At 33.1% G+C, this 19,545-nt stretch overlaps 1 protein-coding gene across 1 annotated transcript in view; it reads right to left on the bottom strand.

Moving 5' to 3' along the window:
- LOC127561465 (orexin receptor type 2-like) overlaps positions 1–14,241 on the bottom strand; it is a 108,902-nt gene extending 94,661 nt beyond the window's left edge. The window contains exon 1 of the mRNA XM_051996702.1: positions 14,160–14,241. Coding sequence (XP_051852662.1) covers positions 14,160–14,241 — 82 coding nt within the window. The remainder of the gene's footprint in view (positions 1–14,159) is intronic.
- Between the last annotated feature and the right edge of the window lie 5,304 nt (positions 14,242–19,545).

Raw genomic sequence — 19,545 nt, 5'->3', positions numbered from 1 at the left:
AAAGAACGAGATTATAAATAAATTAGAGGAACATAGGATAGTTTATCTCTTAGACTTGTGGAGGAGAAAGAAATTTGTGACCAAAGATGAACTAGAGACCATTACCGATCACAAAATAGAAAATTTTGATTATATCAAATTAAAAAGCCTTTGTACAAACAGAACGAATGCAAACAAGATTAGTAGGGAAGCAACAAACTGGGAAAACATCTTTACAATTAAAGGTTCTGATAAAGGCCTCATTTCCAAAATATATAGAGAACTGACTCAAATTTATAAAAAATCAAGCCATTCTCCAATTGATAAATGGTCAAAGGATATGAACAGACAATTTTCAGATGAAGAAATTGAAACTATTACCACTCATATGAAAGAGTGTTCCAAATCACTATTGATCAGAGAAATGCAAATTAAGACAACTCTGAGATATCACTACACACCTGTCAGATTGGCTAAGATGACAGGAAAAAATAATGATGAATGTTGGAGGGGATGCGGGAAAACGGGGACACTGATGCATTCTTGGTGGAGTTGTGAATGAATCCAGCCATTCTGGAGAGCAATCTGGAATTATGCCCAAAAAGTTATCAAACTGTGCATACCCTTTGATCCAGCAGTGTTTCTATTGGGCTTATATCCCAAAGAGATACTAAAAAAGGGAAAGGGACCTGTATGTGCCAAAATGTTTGTGGCAGCCCTGTTTGTAGTGGCTAGAAACTGGAAAATGAATGGATGCCCATCAATTGGAGAATGGCTGGGTAAATTGTGGTATATGAATGTTATGGAATATTATTGCTCTGTAAGGAATGACCAGCAGGATGAATACAGAGAGGCTTGGAGAGACCTACATGGCCTGATGCTAAGTGAGATGAGCAGAACCAGGAGATCATTATACACTTTGACAACGATATTGTATGAGGATGTATTCTGATGGAAGTGGATTTCTCTGACAAAGAGACTTAACTGAGTTTCATTGGATAAATGATGGACAGAAACAGCTACACCCAAAGAAGGAATACTGGAAAATGAATGTGAACTATTTGCATTTTTGATTTTCTTCCCGAGTTATTTTTACCTTCTGAATCCAATTCTCCCTGTGCAGCGGGAGAACTGTTCGGTTCTGCAAACATGTATTGTATCTAGGATATACTGCAACATATTTAACATATATAGGACTGCTTGCCATCTTGGGGGGAGGGAGGAGGGAAGGAGGGGAAAAAACGAAACATAAGTGATTGCAAGGGATAATGTTGTGTAAAAATTATCCTGGCATGGATTCTGTCAATACAAAGTTATTATTAAATAAAATTAAATTTAAAAAAAAGAGAATATATTGCTTTGTATAATGTGGTGGACTCTACTCTCTTTTGGAGGCTGCTCTTTTTGGTATGGTTCTTCATAGCTTCACATATGCACTAACAGAACAGTGAACATTCCTTTATAAGGGAACTTGAATCCTCAGCAGTGCTGCTGGTGACAATAATAGTTGGAAATGTTAGCCTATAGTATAGGTTAAATTGATAAAGTGCTTTGGAAAAATCCCCTGGAAGTCACAGACTCGACATGGATTTATATCATTATATGATATATTTAGGTCAATGAATAAGTAGCTACTACTCCCTCAGATTTTTAGAGATGGTGAAGCAAGATTGGTGATTTAAGGAATAATGGAAATTAAAAGACATTTCCTTAGTATTGATAAGGAAATGATTCAAAATTTGAAAAGGAAAGAGGATATATGAAGCCAAAATCAGTAGGTGGATGATCTGAAATATAGAATGTAATTGCTTTTGAAATTAATGCCAAAATTGTTCTCAAATCTTCTTTGTTGAATTGTAAAGCCCAAAGACATAAAATTGAGCAACCTAATTGCTTGAACTTAATTATAGAGGATAATCAGTTTAGTTATAATTAAATGCAAGTGGCCAGCTCAGAGTGGGAAAGTTTTATGAAAGAGAAATTTCCTTGAAGAATTTTGAAAATTTCCATATTCAAAAGCTGAGTAAATATGTTTCAGAATGAAATTATCTGAAATCTACAGAAACCAAATATATCTCAAGTTTTATGCATTTTATGATAACATCCTCCCTTAAAAGGTAAAATATTTACAAACTTGCACTATATTAAAAACCAGAATAGGTATCCATCTGTCAGCTATGGATTAGAAAAAGCCTGCTTAAGGCCTTATTGCTTCTTTAGCTTCCAAATAGAAGATTAAAGCAATTTCTATAAAAAATCACATCATAAAAATATTACTATAGAAAAGTTCTTGGAAAAGAACTCTTATTCTTAAGTATAATCTCAATGCTGAGTTTAAGAGATAGTTAATGTATTCTAGTAGATAGTGCTTGACTTTGTGTCAGAAAGACCTAACTGAGAAACTATTAGCAGTGTGAGATAGTGAAAATAATTTAACATCATTTTTCTCACCTATAAAAGCAAGATGATGATAATAATACTGATAATGTTTATTTCACAGGGCTATTGTGGTGATTAAATGTGATGACATAATAGCTAACATTTATGTTATATATAACAGTTTTGGTTTTGCAAAGTACTTTTTAAAAAACATATCTCATTTGATTATCAAAATAACTCAGTGGACTAGGTATCATATTATTATCACATTTGAGGAAAACGAAACTAACAGAGGTAAATGACTTGCCTAAAAACTTATCCAGAGCCAAAGAGCTAGTAATTATTTGAGTCAGGATTTGAACTTAGACCTTTATGATTACAAGGTGCTATTGAAATGCTAGATGTTATATCATCCTTTCAAAAAAATGTAGTAACAGAGTCAAAATGATAAAGTAAAGGCAGAGCTTCAGAATTGTGAGGGCATGATTGTTGTTTCAGTGTGGAGAAGAATACTTGTAATATCTTACAAGTCAGAGCACAGGTCAGTAGAACAATGATCATACTTCTCCCTAGATCATATTGCTTTGGAAGAACTAAAAATGCACAGAATCACAAAACTAGCTCTGAAAATAGCAGAACAAAATATTTGAAACTTGGAACTGTGCTCTGACAACCCCAGGAGCAAAACCCAATTGGAATGTAAGATTAAAAGTTTAAAAAAGTCTGCTGGAAAAAAAACGCATTTAATTAATAACAATAATCTGACGAAAGTAACTGTGGACAGGAATGACCAAAACACAAACTCAGAAGGAGTCAAAACAGATACATGCAAACCCTCAAAGAAAAATGTAAAATGATTGCAAGCCCAAAAAAGATAATGGAAGAGTTAAAAAAAAAACTTTAGAAAATCAAATAAGTAAAGTAGAGGGGGGAAAAGGGATGGCAATGACACAAAACAATCAGGGGGAAAAAGTCAATAGTTTGATAAAACAGGTACAAAAATACTGAAGAAAATAATGACTTTACAAAGGAGAACTGCTCGAATGGAAAAGGAAGTAAAAAGGTTCTATGAAAAAAATAATTCCTAAGAAATTAGAACCATAAAAGTAGAAAGTAATGACTTCGTGAGACACCAAGAAATCATTAAATAAAATTTAAAAAATAGGAAAAAATGTGAAAAATATTTTTTGAAAAACAAATGACCTGGAAAATAAATTGAACAGAAATAATTTAAGAATTATAGGACTCTGCCCAATTGCTAAATGTTCCAAATATGTGAATGGACAGTTTTCAGACAAAGAAATCAAAATTACCTATAGTCATATAAAATGCTCTAAATCGCTATTAAATCACACATGAAACATAAAATAAATCACTATTGAATCACACAAAATATTAAAAAAACATTAAAAACATATCAAATATAAGGTACTATTATATACCTATCAGATTGGCTAATATGAGAGAAAAGGAAAATACTAAGTATTGGAGGGGGTGTGGGAAAATTGAGACACTCATATATTGTTGATGGAATTGTGAAATAATCAGAATCATTCTGAGGAACAATTTGGAACTATGCTCAAAATGTTATAAAATATCATGTTTTTGACCCAGCAATAACAATATTAGGCCTGCATCTCAAAAAGCTTTTTAAAAAGGAAAAGGATCTATTTCTATAAAAAAATAGTTCTAGCAGTTCATTTTGTAGCAGCAAAGAATTAAAAATTAAGAGGATGTACATCAATGGAAGAATGGCTTATCAAATTGTGGTATATAATATGAAATACTACTATGATATAAGAAATGGCAAGAAGAATGATTTAAGGAAAACCTGGAAAGATTTATATGAACTGATGCCAAGTGTAATGAGCACAACAACCAGGAGAATATCGTATACTGTAACAGCACTATTGTACCATGATCAACTGTGAATGCTATTCTAAGTGTTACAATGATCTTTTGGTATTTCCTCTTTTACAACTCTTAATTCTTTTCCTAATTTTTTTCTCTATCTCTTATACTTGATTTTCAAAATCCATTTTGAGTTCTTCCCTAGGCTGAGCCCAATTCTTATTTTTCTTGGAGGCTTTGGGTATAGAAATTTTGATTTTGTTATCATCTTCTGAGTGTGTGTTTTGATTTTCCTTGTCACTTAATAACTTTCAATGGTCAGAAACTTTTTCTGTAATCTGGTGGATGTTCACTGTCCCAAGCTTCAGGGATTTTATGCAGTTATTTTCAGAGAATCTTCTAGGGACCTGATCACAAGTCTTTTTTCTATTCTATAACTGTTAATACTCTCCCTGACCCACTGTAGCTGTAAAATTTAATGCGCTAAAGCAACAGAGTCCTACTCTGCTGATGCTCTGCCTGGGGGTGAGGGAAGGGCTGAGCTGAAATGGCCTGCACTGAGACTACATGCCAGACTCTACTCTCTTGCCATAGACTCTCTCTGCTGACCTTTCAGTCCTCCCTGGTGTTTCCAACATTGATGCTGATTCTGAGATCCCATCTTGCTGAGGCTGGACTAGGGACGGGGCTGGAGTGAGGGCTGCTCTGGTATAGCCTAAGCTAGAACTGCATCTGGATTGATCCAACCCTGATGTTACAGACCTTTTCTGCTGACCTTATAAGTTACTTTCAACTGGAAAATGTCCTACTCCATCTTTTTGGATGTTCTTAATTTTCTTTAGAGTCATTGTTTAAGAAATCTGTAGCAATTTGGGGGAAAGGTTGAGTGAGCTCCTGTTTTTACTCCACTATCTTAGCTCTGAATCATCAATACAATGATCATAGACAATTCTACAAGACTGATGAAAAATATCATTCACATTCAGAGAAAGTACTGATGGTATCTGAATGCAGATAGAATCATAGCATTTTTTCATTTATTTATTTTTTATGGATTTATTTTGTCTATTTCCTTTCACATGACTAATATGAAAATGTCTTGCATGATTACATATGCATAACCTACATCAAATTGCTTACTTTCTTAGAAGGGTAGATGATAGGGAATAAGAATTTGAAAATCAAAATTTTTAAATATAAACATTAACAATTATTTTATGTGTAATTGGTAAAAATGATAAATATGTATATATATTTTAAAAATTAAAGTATTTCATTAAAATATTAGCCTACCTACAAGCCATAATAAATGAAAAGTCTAGAAATCATATTTCAAAAAATTATCAAAAAAAAATCCTGCCCTATTATCTTAGAATCAAAAAATAAAATAGAAATTAAAAGAATCCACTAATCTGGAAGAGATTCTAAAATGAAAACTCTCAGGAATATTACCAATTCCAGAGGTCTCAGGTCAAGAAGAAAATATTTCAAATAGTCAAAAGCAAACAATTCACATGTCATGGAGCCACAGTCAGGTAACTCAACATTTAAAGGAAAAGAAGGGTTACAATATGATATTCCAATGGGCAAAGGAACTAGGATTACAATCAAGAATCACCTACTCAGCAAAACTAAGTATAAGCATTCAGGGAAAAAAATAGACATTTAATGACATAGAAGATTTTAAATCATTCTTGATTAGAGGACCAGAGGTGATTAGAAAATTTGACTTTCAAAAGACTTATAAGAAGCATAAAAAAGGCAAGCAGAAAAAAAAAATCATAAGGGATTCAATAAGATTAAATTGCTTACATTCCTAAATGGGAAGATGATATTCGTAACTCTTAAGACCTCTCTTGTTATTAGGGCAATTAGAAGCATACATTAACAGAAAGCATTTATGTGAACTGGCAACAATAGGATGATATCAACAAGTAAATAAAAGGGTGAGAAAGAAGGATACCTGGGAACAAAAAGGAAAGGACGTGTAAAATTTGGTAAACTTGCTCACAAAGGGGGCTTAAGAAGTTTTAACAATGAAAGGAAAATGGAATGGTAGTGATAGGCAATACTTGAACATTTTATTAGAATTGGCTCAAAGAAGGAATACAATATACACTCAGGTATAAATATCTAGTTTATCCTACAGGGAAATGGAATGGACAGATGGCAACAGAAGGGGAGGTGATCAAAGGGAGAGCAGATTGGGGCAGGTTGTGCTTAGAAGCAAAAAAAAAAACTTTTTGGAAGGCACAATGAGAAAGAAGAATGAGTCCAACATAAAGTCAAAATTGGCACATAATTTAAACATATAGTGTGATACCATAAGCATTTTAATAGAACATATAATAGTTTATCTGTCAGATATTTGGATAAAAGAAGAATTTACAAACCAACAAGAGATAGCATTATAGGTAACATTCTATAATGTCAAGTGTATAATTTTGATTCCATTAAATGAAAAGGATTTTGTATAAACAAAGAAAATGAAGCCAAGATTATGAAAAAAAGTTGAAAACTAGGAAGGAAAAATTTATGGTTTCTCTGATAAAAGTCTTGTTTTTCATATACATAGATAACAGTAACATTTATATGAATACAGTTCAATCTTCCCTGATAAAGTTAAAAGGCAGTTTTCAGAAGAAGAAATCAAAGCTATCTGTAGTCATATGAAAAAAAAAAAAAAAAGCTCTGACTCACTATTAATTAATCCTCATTCAGTCTCCATAATTCTCTTGCTTGATGTGACTGGCACTTTCTCTCACAATTCTATTGGAAGTGCCTTGAATCACCTCATTGTTGAAAAGAATCAAGTTCATTACAACTGAGCAGCACTTAATCTTACTGTTGCTGTGTACAGTGTTCTCTTGGTTCTACTGACTTCACATCAGTTCACAAAAGTCTTTCCAGGCCTTTCCAAAATCAGGCTGCTGATTATTTCTTATGGAATAATATTCCATTACATTCATGTACCATAATTTAGTCATCCATTCCCCAAGTGATGGGCATCTATCTTTTCAGTTTCCAGTTCCTTGCCACTACAAAAAGGGCTGCTACCAAAAAAAAAAATTGCACATGTGAGTCCTTATCTCTTTTTTAATGTTTTTGAAAGATTAAAGTTTTTTAATTTATATAATATTTTATAATCTATTTGTCATAGGGACCCAGGGGAGACACTGCTGAATCAAAGGTTCTGCAGAGTTTTATAGCTCTTTGAGTATAGTTCCAAATTGCTCTCAAGAAGAGTGGGATCTTTTCACAACTCTTCCAGCAATGCATTAGTGTCCCAATTTTTCTACATGTACTCCAACATTCATCATTATCTTTTCCTTCATCTTAGCCAATTGAGCAAGATGCTTTTAGGAAAACCTGGAAAGATTTACATGAACTGAATGCAAAAGGAATAAGCAGATCAGAAGAAACAGTGGATATAATAAAAGTATTGTACAATGATCAACTGTAAATAATTTACCAATTCTTAGGAATTGATCCAATGATTCAAGACATTTCTAAAAGACATAATGGAAAACACTGTCCATTTCCAGAGAAGAAATTGAGAAGTCTGAATGCATATCAGAGCATACTTTCTTTTACTTGCTTTATTTGTCTTGATTCTTTTTTTGGGGGGAAAGGGAGTCTCTTTTCTTTCATAATATAAAAATGTGAAAATATATTTCCATGACTAAGTACACATGACCTATATCACATTTCTTGCATTCTCTAAAAGGAGAAGAGTAGAAGAAGGAAGGGAAAGTATTTAGAACTTTATTTTTAAAAAAATCTCAATTTCTCTCTTTGTGTCTCTGCTTCTCTTTTAATCTTCCTTATTCTGTTTTCTACTGTTTTTCTTCATTCCCTTTCCTTCTCTTCTTTACTTCTTTTCTCTTCCTCTTATCATATATATATAATACATTCTCATTCTATGAACCTTGTCCCAAACTAATCCAACAATCATTCTCTTCCTTCACAGTCACATTTTAAAAATATCTGCCAGCTAATTAATCCCTTTAGTAAAATAGCTTCCATTCCACAAAATTCTATGGAAACCATTTTCCCCCCATAAGTCACTATGGAATTCCTTGGAATCAAATATAGTTTTTTTCATTTTTTTTTCTGCTTGATCTTTTGAACTGTTACCTACTCTTGCCTCCTTAATATTCTGAATTTTCTTGTCTTCCAAGGTACCATATTCCCATTCCTCTATCTATCCCTTCTCTGTATCTTTATTCTCTTTCTGAAGTTAGATATATCTCAAGATTTTGTACTTGGGTTTCTTAAGTCTTGCTCTTAAGGCTTCAGCTTAACCATTTGCATGGCTATATCCCAAATCTATGCCTTTAGAGTTGATTTTTCTCCTAAGCACCATATCCACAATTCTAACCACCAATAGAACATGTCCACTTGAAACTGCTGCCAACACCACACAGTTAATAGATAAAAATCAAGATTTTTATTCACCACCCCCTCTAATGCACACACGTGAGGCTATTCTTTTTCATGATGTCACTGTTTCTGTCAATGGCACCATCACTTACCTAGTCTTTTGAAAATGTGACTCTTCCTTCTTGCTCACTTCAAGGAACCAGTTAAATACTAGGTCCTATAATTTCTTCCTTTCCCACATTTCCTTCATTTGCCTCCTGTTCTTTCTTTCTTTTTTCTTTTTTCTTTTTGTTTTCTTTTTGTTTTTTTTTCAGAATATCAATAAAAGTTTTAATGTTTTGATAACTTTTTCATTTCTTTTTTAAAAAGTATAGTTTTTATTTTTATTAAAGCTTCTGCTGATTATTCTTACTGCCACCCTCATGTTTCAGGTCACCAATATACTATTTTCAGCATATCATTTTCATCCTTAAACTTCTCCAAAACATTTTTCATCTCACTGTCAGAACAACCTGCCTTTGCATAAATGTTGTCATATCAATCTTTGCACCAAATATTTAGGAACATAGAATCATAGATTTAGATCTAGAAGAGACCTTCAGAGATGATTGACTTTTCTAAAGTCACACAGATAATGGTAAAAAGAAGATCAAACATTTATTATCATGTGCTAGACATTGTGTTAAGCACTGCATATTCATAGAAAAAACAAACAAACCCTACCCTAAGAAACTTATCTGTATAGGGATGAAATTGAATATATAAGCCAAGAAATATAGGTTAAACTTAGAGTACATGGAAGGTAACCTTAAAGGAGGTGGAACTGATATATGGGGTAGAGGGGAAGATCCTCAATATACTTTCCACTGTGTTCTACTATAAATCATTGTTTTCCTATTTGATTCTCCCCAAAATGGAGACTTCTTATGATGTCATTCAAATGAATCCACAATCTGTGCCCTTCCTTCGTTTCCAATATCACTTTTTCCTATTCTCTTCTGTCTATTCATTATTATATTCAATCTAAACTATATGGGTATATACCATATGCTCTCTACTTGACCAGCTTTTTTCTACTTCTGCCCCTTTAATCATCCTTTTTCACCACATGTTCCTCCCTGCACTGACTCTTCTCCGATACATTTTTGTAGAATTCTTAATTTGTCTTTAAAAATTATTTCAAATGGAGCCTCCTTCATCAAGTCCTCTCTGACCTTGAAGTTATTAATGACCTTTCCTACCTTCTACCTCTGTGACATATATAGACTTGTCTTTGTGTACTTAAGAAGTAGAATTGGCACATGTTTAACCTTTAAAAGATTGCTTGCTGTGTTGGGGAGGCGTAAGATAATGAAGAGAGAAAGAAAAATTTGAAACACAAAGCCTTATAAAAATATTGAAAACTATTTTTGCATGTATTTGGAAAAATATACAACTAAAAATAAAATATTTAATTTAATAAAAAATTAAAATTAAAAAAGTAGAATTGAATTTTCTTTATGAAGGGATAAAATGATTTATGCAGGTAGATAGTTAGTTATATGTGTATACATGTATATATGTTCATACATATATTCTATTTCTCCTTAGAAAGGAGACACACACACATAGAGGCAGAGACAGAAAGACAGAGACAGAGACACAGAGAGAAAGTAGTCAGATAAGGTAATAATTAGGTAGGGTGGTGATTCAAAAGTCATTTTTTTCCCTGCATATTACTCAGAGAACTCTGAACCTAATTTTTTAAACCTATTACCTCTCTATTTTTCATGGGTCATAGATCATAATATATCATAATATAAGAGACCTTATAAATCATTTAGTACCACTTAGGTCTGAGAAGAATCTGATATGAAATATCCCTTCCATTCAAATTGGCTACTCCGACTTGAATATAAATCCCCAGTTAAATGGTGAACTCATTACCTCCTGAGACAGACCATTCTACTTTTGAACAGGTCTAATTATTGTTATTGTTATTATTATTATTTATTGATAGATTTTTTTATTTTATTGATTTTTTAAAATTTCTCAAAAAAGTGAAATATATATTACCTGTGTGACTTTATTTTAGAAAGAAATAAAAGAGATAATTTAACAAAACTAAAGAACCCATCAGCTCATATTGCCAATATGATAATATACCACATCAGTAATCATCCACTTTTTTTTTTTTAAATCATCCACTTCTAAAAAGAGGAAAAGCAGCTACATTTTCATAGCTCCTATTTGGGTCATTATAATTCATCTTTGTTATTACCAGTACTCAGCCTTCAATTTTGGGTGTTTTTAATATCTCTAATTCTTAATAAATTTTTACATAAATGAGCAGGAGTCAATTCTTCAGATATTATCTGAACTAGGGTTAATTTCATCAAATTAATCACCTTTCTCATTCTGAACCTTATGCCTCTCTAAGATGAAATTAACATTTGCTTCTTTATCACAATGTTGAATCATATTGAACTTTCAGTTCATTAAAGCTCACAAACTATTATTACAAATAGAGTTGGCTGTCTCTCCAACTTCTATATTTGTGTTTGTAAAAAAAGAAGTCTATTAGTTATTTTTATAAAATTCATTTATTTAGATTTTATTTTTTGATTAAGATTCTATCATAAAATATATTAACTATTTTTTCAGCTTCATGTCAACAGGAAATTTACTAAATGTTTCATCAAGGCCTTCATCTAGGTCACTGAAGGAATATTGAAAAGAATAAGCATTTTATGGCATTTTTACTAGAAATTTCCAATCAGATGGATGTCAGTATATTAATCATTTGGGTCTATGCATATTTAATTAGATAAAATTAACCCAATTCTACTATCATCCAACCAACATTTGATCTACAATGCCTTTTTGAAATGATTTGTGTATATGAATCTCTTCTCTTTTCCCTCTGCAATGTGTTAGTAAGATCCTTTCAAAGAGTGACTGTCACATCTATCTATTGTATCCCCAACATATAATTTAGTATCTTGAAATATTTATTTAACTAAGTTGAATATAACAAAAAGCTTCCTGATTGAATGATAGTGGATCTTGAATTCTACAAAGTTTGAATGATGTAGATCATCAAAAAATGAATGTTTACATTGGCAATTCCAAAATAAGATCTGGAGTGTTGTGGAAGAATGACATAAATCTCTCAAAAGGCCACATAGTATTTAGACATCCCTAGCTCAAGAACAGGGACAGCTAAGTGGTACAGTGGAGAGAGTGGTGAGTCTGAAGTCAGGAAGACTCATTTTCCTAGAATTTAAATCTGACCTCAGATACATATTAGTTGTATGGTCCTGGGTAAGTCACCTAACTTAGTTTACCTCAGTTTTCTCAATTTTAAAAATGAGTTGGAGAAGGAAATGGGAAACTATTCCAGTATTTTTGCCAAGAAAACCAAAAATGAAGTCACAAAGAGTTTACATTGAAAATTAATGGTCAAATAGAATGATAATAAAGATTAGAAATGTCATTTTTAAGTAGAGAATGGTCAGTGGGAATCATCAGATTGAAAAATAATACTTTAGTATCCTTAAATTAATACAAAGACACATATTTACACACAAACACACACACACATGTTGGAATCTTTACAAACTGCTAACTCATTAGAGTTGATAGATTATTGATCTGATCTTACAAGATGTTTGGGGCCAGAAACTGAAACAAGGTACTAAGTAGAACTAATTGATACAATGCTTGTGTTCACACCTTTACTCATTGGAGTTCACATGTTTGGGAAATTTCAGGGTTTAGTATGAGATATCTGAATTCACAACTCCCTTGAAGCTCTTAGGGCCAGAGAGCACTATGGGAGAAAACCCATAATCCCATTCTCTCAGAAGAGTCATATATATAAGCCAGTGAAGAGTGATTCATTAGAATATTTTCCACTTAGCTGGTTGCAGAAGGAGAGTTTTGGGAGGAAGAAGCTACCAGTTGAGAGTTGAGCGGGAGATTGAGAAGGCTCTCTGTGGTGGCTGGGCTCCTGCACTTCCCTCACTGAGACCAAGCTGGTCTGAAAGGCTCGCCAGAAAGATAGCCGAGCCCCAAGTGAAGGAGACACGACATTCATTCCATCTTTGTGCTGGCTGGAGGCTGAAGAAAGCAGAGGCAGAGGCTGAAGGACAAAACCTTTGGATTTGGAGACATTCGGAGGGAGTCTTGGAACCAAGCAGAGAGAGAGGCCTCAACTAACCAGGCTACTTTGGAAGGATAAATAAACGTTTGTATTTTTACCAGCGGGCTGCATTTGGGATAATTATTGCTCTGAACAGATACTAAGGCTGCCTCCAGAAAACCTTCCCTGAGAAACCTGAACCTCTCCCCCAGAGAGAACCATTCATCTTATATTATTTTAAAAGAAGAAAAAGATCACCACACACACACACACACACACACACACAAATCCTGTCCAGTCTAAAAAATAAAGATATAAAGATATATAAAAATAAATCACTTTATTCAAATGCTGAATAATTCTAAAAAGGAAAGAACTTAAATCCTGCCTCTACTTTTTTGTTCTGTTTATTAAGATATCATAATTATTGAGGTGGGGTATTAAATGATTTTGTCTTAAGGAGATTAAGGCATGGATCCTTAACATAGACTATAATATAGAAGGAAAACTAAAACAGTGACAGCCTTGAAGCTAAGAGTCTAGCAGGAAAACAGTAAGAGGTAATTACAGTGTTGACTATCAGTCAAGAGTTGAAAGGACCTCAGACTATTCTAACTCACACCAAACACTTCTACTCTAGGGGACTTTCACATTCTAGATTTAAGGAGCTGCTGTTGCAGTGACTTCCTATTGGAATAGAAATATGTGCTTAGGAAAGAATAAAATAACCCCAGAAAAAAGGGGGCAATTGACCCTTTATACCTACTTCAGTCATTTCAATTTATATATGATGGAGATATTTGCTATCATTCAGAGAAAAGGGGAAATGATTCTTCTAATGAATTATCAAGATCTGCTCAATTTTATCTCTGTAACTTCTCTTACATATATTTCATCCTTTCTGTTATTATTGCCTACATCTTATAACTGCCTGCCAGGACTACTGTCAAAACCTCTTAATTGGCATCTCCATCCCCAATCTATCTCCATATCAATCTATCCTTACTGGTACTGCCCAATCAATCTTCATTACACACAGATATGAACATTCCATCCATCTGCTCAAAGAATCCCTAGTAGTTTCTTATTGCCTGCTTTAGAAGCCTAATTATTTTACCTTGACATTCAAAACCTTCCAAATAAATTTAACCAATATGTATCTACTATGGATAACAACTAGAAAAAGAGACCCCCTTTCAAAAAGGAAGACCTGGATTCAAATATATTCTGCATATGAAATAATAATCTTTTTGTGCTTGAAGATAACTCTTGAAGACTAAAAGGTGCAGATTAGCTGAGAAATCCTTATTATCAATAAAATTATGGGTCCAATTTAAGGGAGAATGAAAATATTATTAGACATGTATTCATGTTCCAGGCACTATGATAAGCAGTGGAACAACTGAGGAAACTAAGGCAGATAGATAATGGCTAGGTGATTTACCTAGGATTGTGCGGCTACTAAGTCTCAGGCCAACTTTTATTTCAGGTTTTTCTGATTCTGGTCCAGGAACTCTACTGACCATGTCAACTAACTGCCTCAGTTGATAAAGAAAAGTGAGTAAGCCTCATGTTAGGTACAGGAGCTACTAAGAAAAAAATCAAAAGTCCCTGTCCCCAACAAGCTTATATTCTACTAGGGTAGAAAGAAACAATGGGGACATAGATAAAGCAAATATAAAGGCATTTGTAAAGGAAGAGAGGACTAATTATTGGGAACACTAAAGAAGGTATTCTATTGAATGAAGCACATGAGGTAAGTCTTGAAAGAAGCTGAGGATTACAAGAGACAAAGTGATAAAAGATTATATCCCAGATATATGGGGCAGTCTGTAAAAAGGTACAAAAGTAGTAGATGAAATGAAGTTAGAGTACAGAAATTAAGTCAATTGGCTAAACATAAAGTCCATTAGCAGGAGAAATATGAAATAAGTCTGGCAAATAAGATAGGAATCATTCTATAAAGGACCAGGTTGAAGAACTTATTTTATTCTTGAAGCAATAAAAATAGTAATAATTCTTGAGAAAAGGTATAGAATGTTTTAGCCTTTGTTTTGAGGGTGTTATTTTATTTTCTAGGTTGATGAGGGGCTCATGAACTATGATTTCGAGTGAATGATGACCTACACATTCTTGACCTGGAACTTCCTGGGTTCCCATATATCAGAGGTATTTGGAAGCTACCTATATTTTCTTTAATGTTGAAAAAGGACATATATGTGTGTGTGTGTGTGTGTGTGTGTATAATGTAATACATTATACACACACACACACACACACACACACACGTATATATAGCTATAGATATATATTTGCTGAGGCAATTGGGGTTAAGTGAGTTACCCATAGTCACACAGCTAGGAAGTATTAAGTGTCTGAGGCGGGATTTGAAATCAAGTTTTCCTGACTTCAGGGCTGATGCTCTATCCATTGCACCATCTAGCTGCCCTGACTTCTAAATATTTTTAATATCAACAAAAATAATATCAGTTAATTCATTATGAGTCCTCAAAGTGTGTTATGTGAATTGAGTATTTCCTTTTGAAATACTTCATGTCACTATTCTCTCTTCTTTCCTTCAGATAGTTTTGATCCTCTGCCAAAGGCTGGTTTATAAAGTTCATTGCAGCTAGAACCTTGTAAACTAAGGTAACATTTATTGACTTTTTAGGAATCTATGAGTCAATACAACTCTTTTAAATGAAACTGAAAAAATACAATGGCCTTCTAGGTTTGCTCTATAAAGCAGGCATATGTAAATTGATTACACAAGGACAAGAAGTAGCCTGATATAAAAGAAGAGTACTGGGATTAGCAACTTGAGTTTGGGTACAAGTTATGAAATTTAATGACTATGTGTCATCCATAAGACATTTAACCTCTCAGATCCATGTTTTTTTCATCTGCAAGCCTGTAGCTTGCACACAAGTAGCTGTTTTACAGATATGTTTTTACAGTAGGGTGTAGTAAATCATAAAGCCCTATATAAGTGTGAGTTGTTTTTGTTATTATAACCCCCCTTTCATGACTAGAAAAGTTTTCTAATGTATTTGTTTTCATTGTTTCATATGGCAGAATTTTTAAAAATATCTATTATTTCGTGCCAGAAATTCTGACAGAGACAGATAAAGACAGAGAAGAATATAGAGACAGAGATAGACAGAGAAACAGAGTGAGAGATAACAGACACACACACACACATACACATGCACACACACAGAGAAAATAGTTTTAAAAAGCTATCCATTCCCATCAAATATTAGCAGAACTGATGCATATTTCTTAAAGATAGAGCATCTTCAAGATATTATCTATAAGGAAAAAATGATTCTCTAACAGATGAATGATTCATTAAATTCATTCTGAAGGGAAGCAATAAATTATTAAAGTTGGGGCTTACAACCACATTTCTATAACACTAAAATGAAATCTAGGTGTCAAAATGACTATAAGTTGGGTAATTTATTCTATTGCTACATTAAAAGAAAAAAATGAATATTTAGAGAAGAATATTACATTTGCTCATTACTTCTATCTTATATGGATTTTAGTACCAAAAAAATCAAATTGAAAAAAAAAATTAGGTTCATCGGGACAATGATCAGGACCTATTGTAACATTTCTTTGTATCTTCCTCTAATCTCCCTCCTTCTTTGTACAGAGAATATATTAGGGACATATTAAACATAACAAATTCTCTTAAAAGATTGATTAATTCTTAGGTGAACTTGACAATATGTTTTATTTGATGTCATTGCCTATGAACATGGTCATAGTAAATTCATTAGAAGACAAAATGCAACACCTGATTAAGTCTTTTAAGGAATTCTAGTGAGTAAGGAATCTTTAAGGAAATCTTAGCCATGTCTTTTGTGTAACTTTTTTTTTTCTGAGTACATGAGAATATACTTGCTGTTATCTAATGGAATGCCAAGGAAGCACACAAGAAGGGTGAGCAATTCATTAATGAGTATCCTTTATAACAGGCTTGTGTTTACCCTGGAAAAAGGAATGAAAAAAATATTTTCTTTGTTGGGCCTCTTGTGATGGAGCATTCTGTACCTGGGAGGCTGCAACATGTCAAGAATCATGTATGAGTGGGAATACTTAGTTTAGTGACCTCTTTGTTCTCAGGCTATAAAAACCTCTTAGTGGAAAGAGACTCTGAGGATTCAGGATAGGAAATATTGCACAGGTTAGCTAGCAATGACTCCCACTTGAGACTTTGAATACATGTGAGTGTGAGTCCTCCCAGCCAAGGAATTCAGACATTGATGCTTCCTTGTAGTGATGATGACATAGGTTGTATGTTGTTTGTTTGTTGTGGTGTTTTGTTTTTTTTTTTTTTTTGTGGCTACTCTGTTTGTTAATTGTGTATTACTTTTGGGTTATGAATTTCCTTTTTCCTTTTGTCTTATTTAAATTAAGGTTCTGAGTAATAATATAGTTGGGGTTCCTGAAGTAATGAGTAACAATACCCAATGACTATAATATCCCTGGATTAATTTAGTTAATAATTCTGGAAGGATTGATCTGGAAGGAAGAGTCATCCCTCTTTTTTGGCTTATAAGAGTAACCTTCTAGGTCTGCTCAATATTTTGGCTTCTTTTTTATCTTCTCAAGAAACCTTGAAATAACAGCAATTTCTACAGTTAGAGAAAGATTCTTGTCAAGTTGTTAATAGCAGAAACACATGGAAATTGAATACGTTCATCTTTGGAGGATAAAAGGAAAGTTTTCATCTTCCATTTGTCTTTCTTCTTTCATTTTTTGAGCATATCAAAGATCAGAGAGTTTATAATGCACTTTATCTTTCCCCAAAATAGCAGAAGATGATATGGTGTAGGATTCTGATGAAGCATTGAATGTCTATATATGCTTACTCATACAGCCGGAGAAGGATGTTCATGAACAATGTTGCTGGAGTCTAACCCCTTATAGCAAAAAGGGATGATTTTTATTTACCATACTTCATGATTTCACAATTCTAGACTTCTGGGTAGAAAAGGGAAATTTGTTGAAAGGCAACCATTGAGATTTGCTTTGAGAGGGACTTCAAATTGAAGGGGAAAAAAAAATCTTACTAAAGAAGGTTATTTCTTGTGCAGCATGATTTTAAAAAAATAGTATCCTACACAAAAGTCTTTCAGAGGGAGAAGTAGAAGAAATAATTATCATAACATAATAGAGCAACCAATCTAGATTTTGTTGTCTTTCCCATTAAAATAAGTTATTCAGGAATTATAGTTTAATGGGGAACATTTTTAAAGTGCATTTGCCTTTTAGAAGGAAGATAAACCCAAGGTGGACAAATAAGTCTTGTGGCAACCAGGTACAAATATATGAAAAGGAAGCATTCATCAGAATGTTATGGTATTGCCTTATTAGTAAACCCTTCCAAAGGGAGGTCAAACGATACTGCAGACTTGAAAGAAAATTAGAATTTTGGAGGGAAAATGGTTCTTATTCAAGAATAATAAGAATTGCATTAGTTCTTCATAGGCTAGTGTTTTATGTGCCTTCCATGCCTATCTATGGATCTCAAATAATTATTCTTCATATTCTACATTTATTGTAAGTTAAAGTAAAGGTCATCCTTTACCTGATATACATTTGTTACCTTTAGTTACTGTGTAGGATATCCTGTTATCTGAATTTGTGGAACTCTAAACATGAATAATATAGCATCTATATTTGCGGATTTACCAATATATGCTTTGAATGAGGACCTAATCAGCTGAGGTTGATTCAAATGTTTTGGAAAGTGCATAAGAATAGACTTCGTCTGTATGAGGTCATAATTTGATGCGGTCATAGGCAAGGGTTAAATTAAGAGAAATTCAACTCAGTGTTGCCAAAAGTTGTTTGAAATTATAAAGTTTAATCTCAGCTCTACTATATGATATTAGATATCCTTCTGTACCTTAGTTTCCTCACCTTTACACTGAGGAGACTGAATATTACTGCTTTTCAGCTTTAAAATTCTTTTTTTTTTTTGAGGGGGTGAGAGGATACTTGGACTTAGTTTGAGGGAATTCCCAGCATTGAAATTTCTCCTACTATACAGATCAATATTTTTTTCAATAAATTTTAATCTTGAAAAGTTGCCTCAGATTTTGAAAGGTTAAGTAATTTGTCCAGGATCATACATCTAATTCTTCTATGGGGAGGTTATAAGTACAAGTCTTCCTGAAATTACATTTTATCCACTATGATTTTATCACAAAGAAAGGATAAATTCGATTGGTGCTAATCTAAAAAGTTAAACCAGTATAACAGCATGCCTTTAAAGTTATAGCAATCACTGAAATTCATTTCAAAAGTAAGATGTTTTTTAAAAAGTGGATTGAGTTGCTACAATGATTTTGAAGCTGAGATATAGAATAAATGTAGACAAGAGTAGTAATTGTTTTCTTTAAGAGAGAATAAAAACAGGAATCAAAACCCAGGTTTTTTCCTACAGACATTCTTTAGGGGGAAAATAACCTTGAAACAACATCACCAAAAAAAAAAAATGCTTGAAACTTGAAAGTGAAATAATGAATTTGCACTCCTTCCAATATCCTAGACACTAGAATCTTCCTAAAACACATCTTGGAAGAGAACAGTGTTCAATATAAGATAGATCTAACCTACATCTTAACAAAGGAGGTTTCAGTATCAAAGTCCTTTTAACCAAGAGATTGAAACTTCTTTGAAGTGGAATTTACTACTCAAGATTCAGCTCAGTATCTCTGAGTAACATTCATTTTCTGTCAACAATATGACCTTTGACAATCTTGATATGTTTAGCTAGTGAGATTTTATTTCCTGAGGGGCCCATTTAGAAA

The sequence above is a fragment of the Antechinus flavipes genome, chromosome 4 (genome assembly GCF_016432865.1).
Source record: "Antechinus flavipes isolate AdamAnt ecotype Samford, QLD, Australia chromosome 4, AdamAnt_v2, whole genome shotgun sequence".
NCBI lineage: Eukaryota > Metazoa > Chordata > Mammalia > Dasyuromorphia > Dasyuridae > Antechinus > Antechinus flavipes.
Note: the sequence above shows the minus strand (reverse complement) of the source record. Positions and strands in the feature narration are given on the sequence as shown.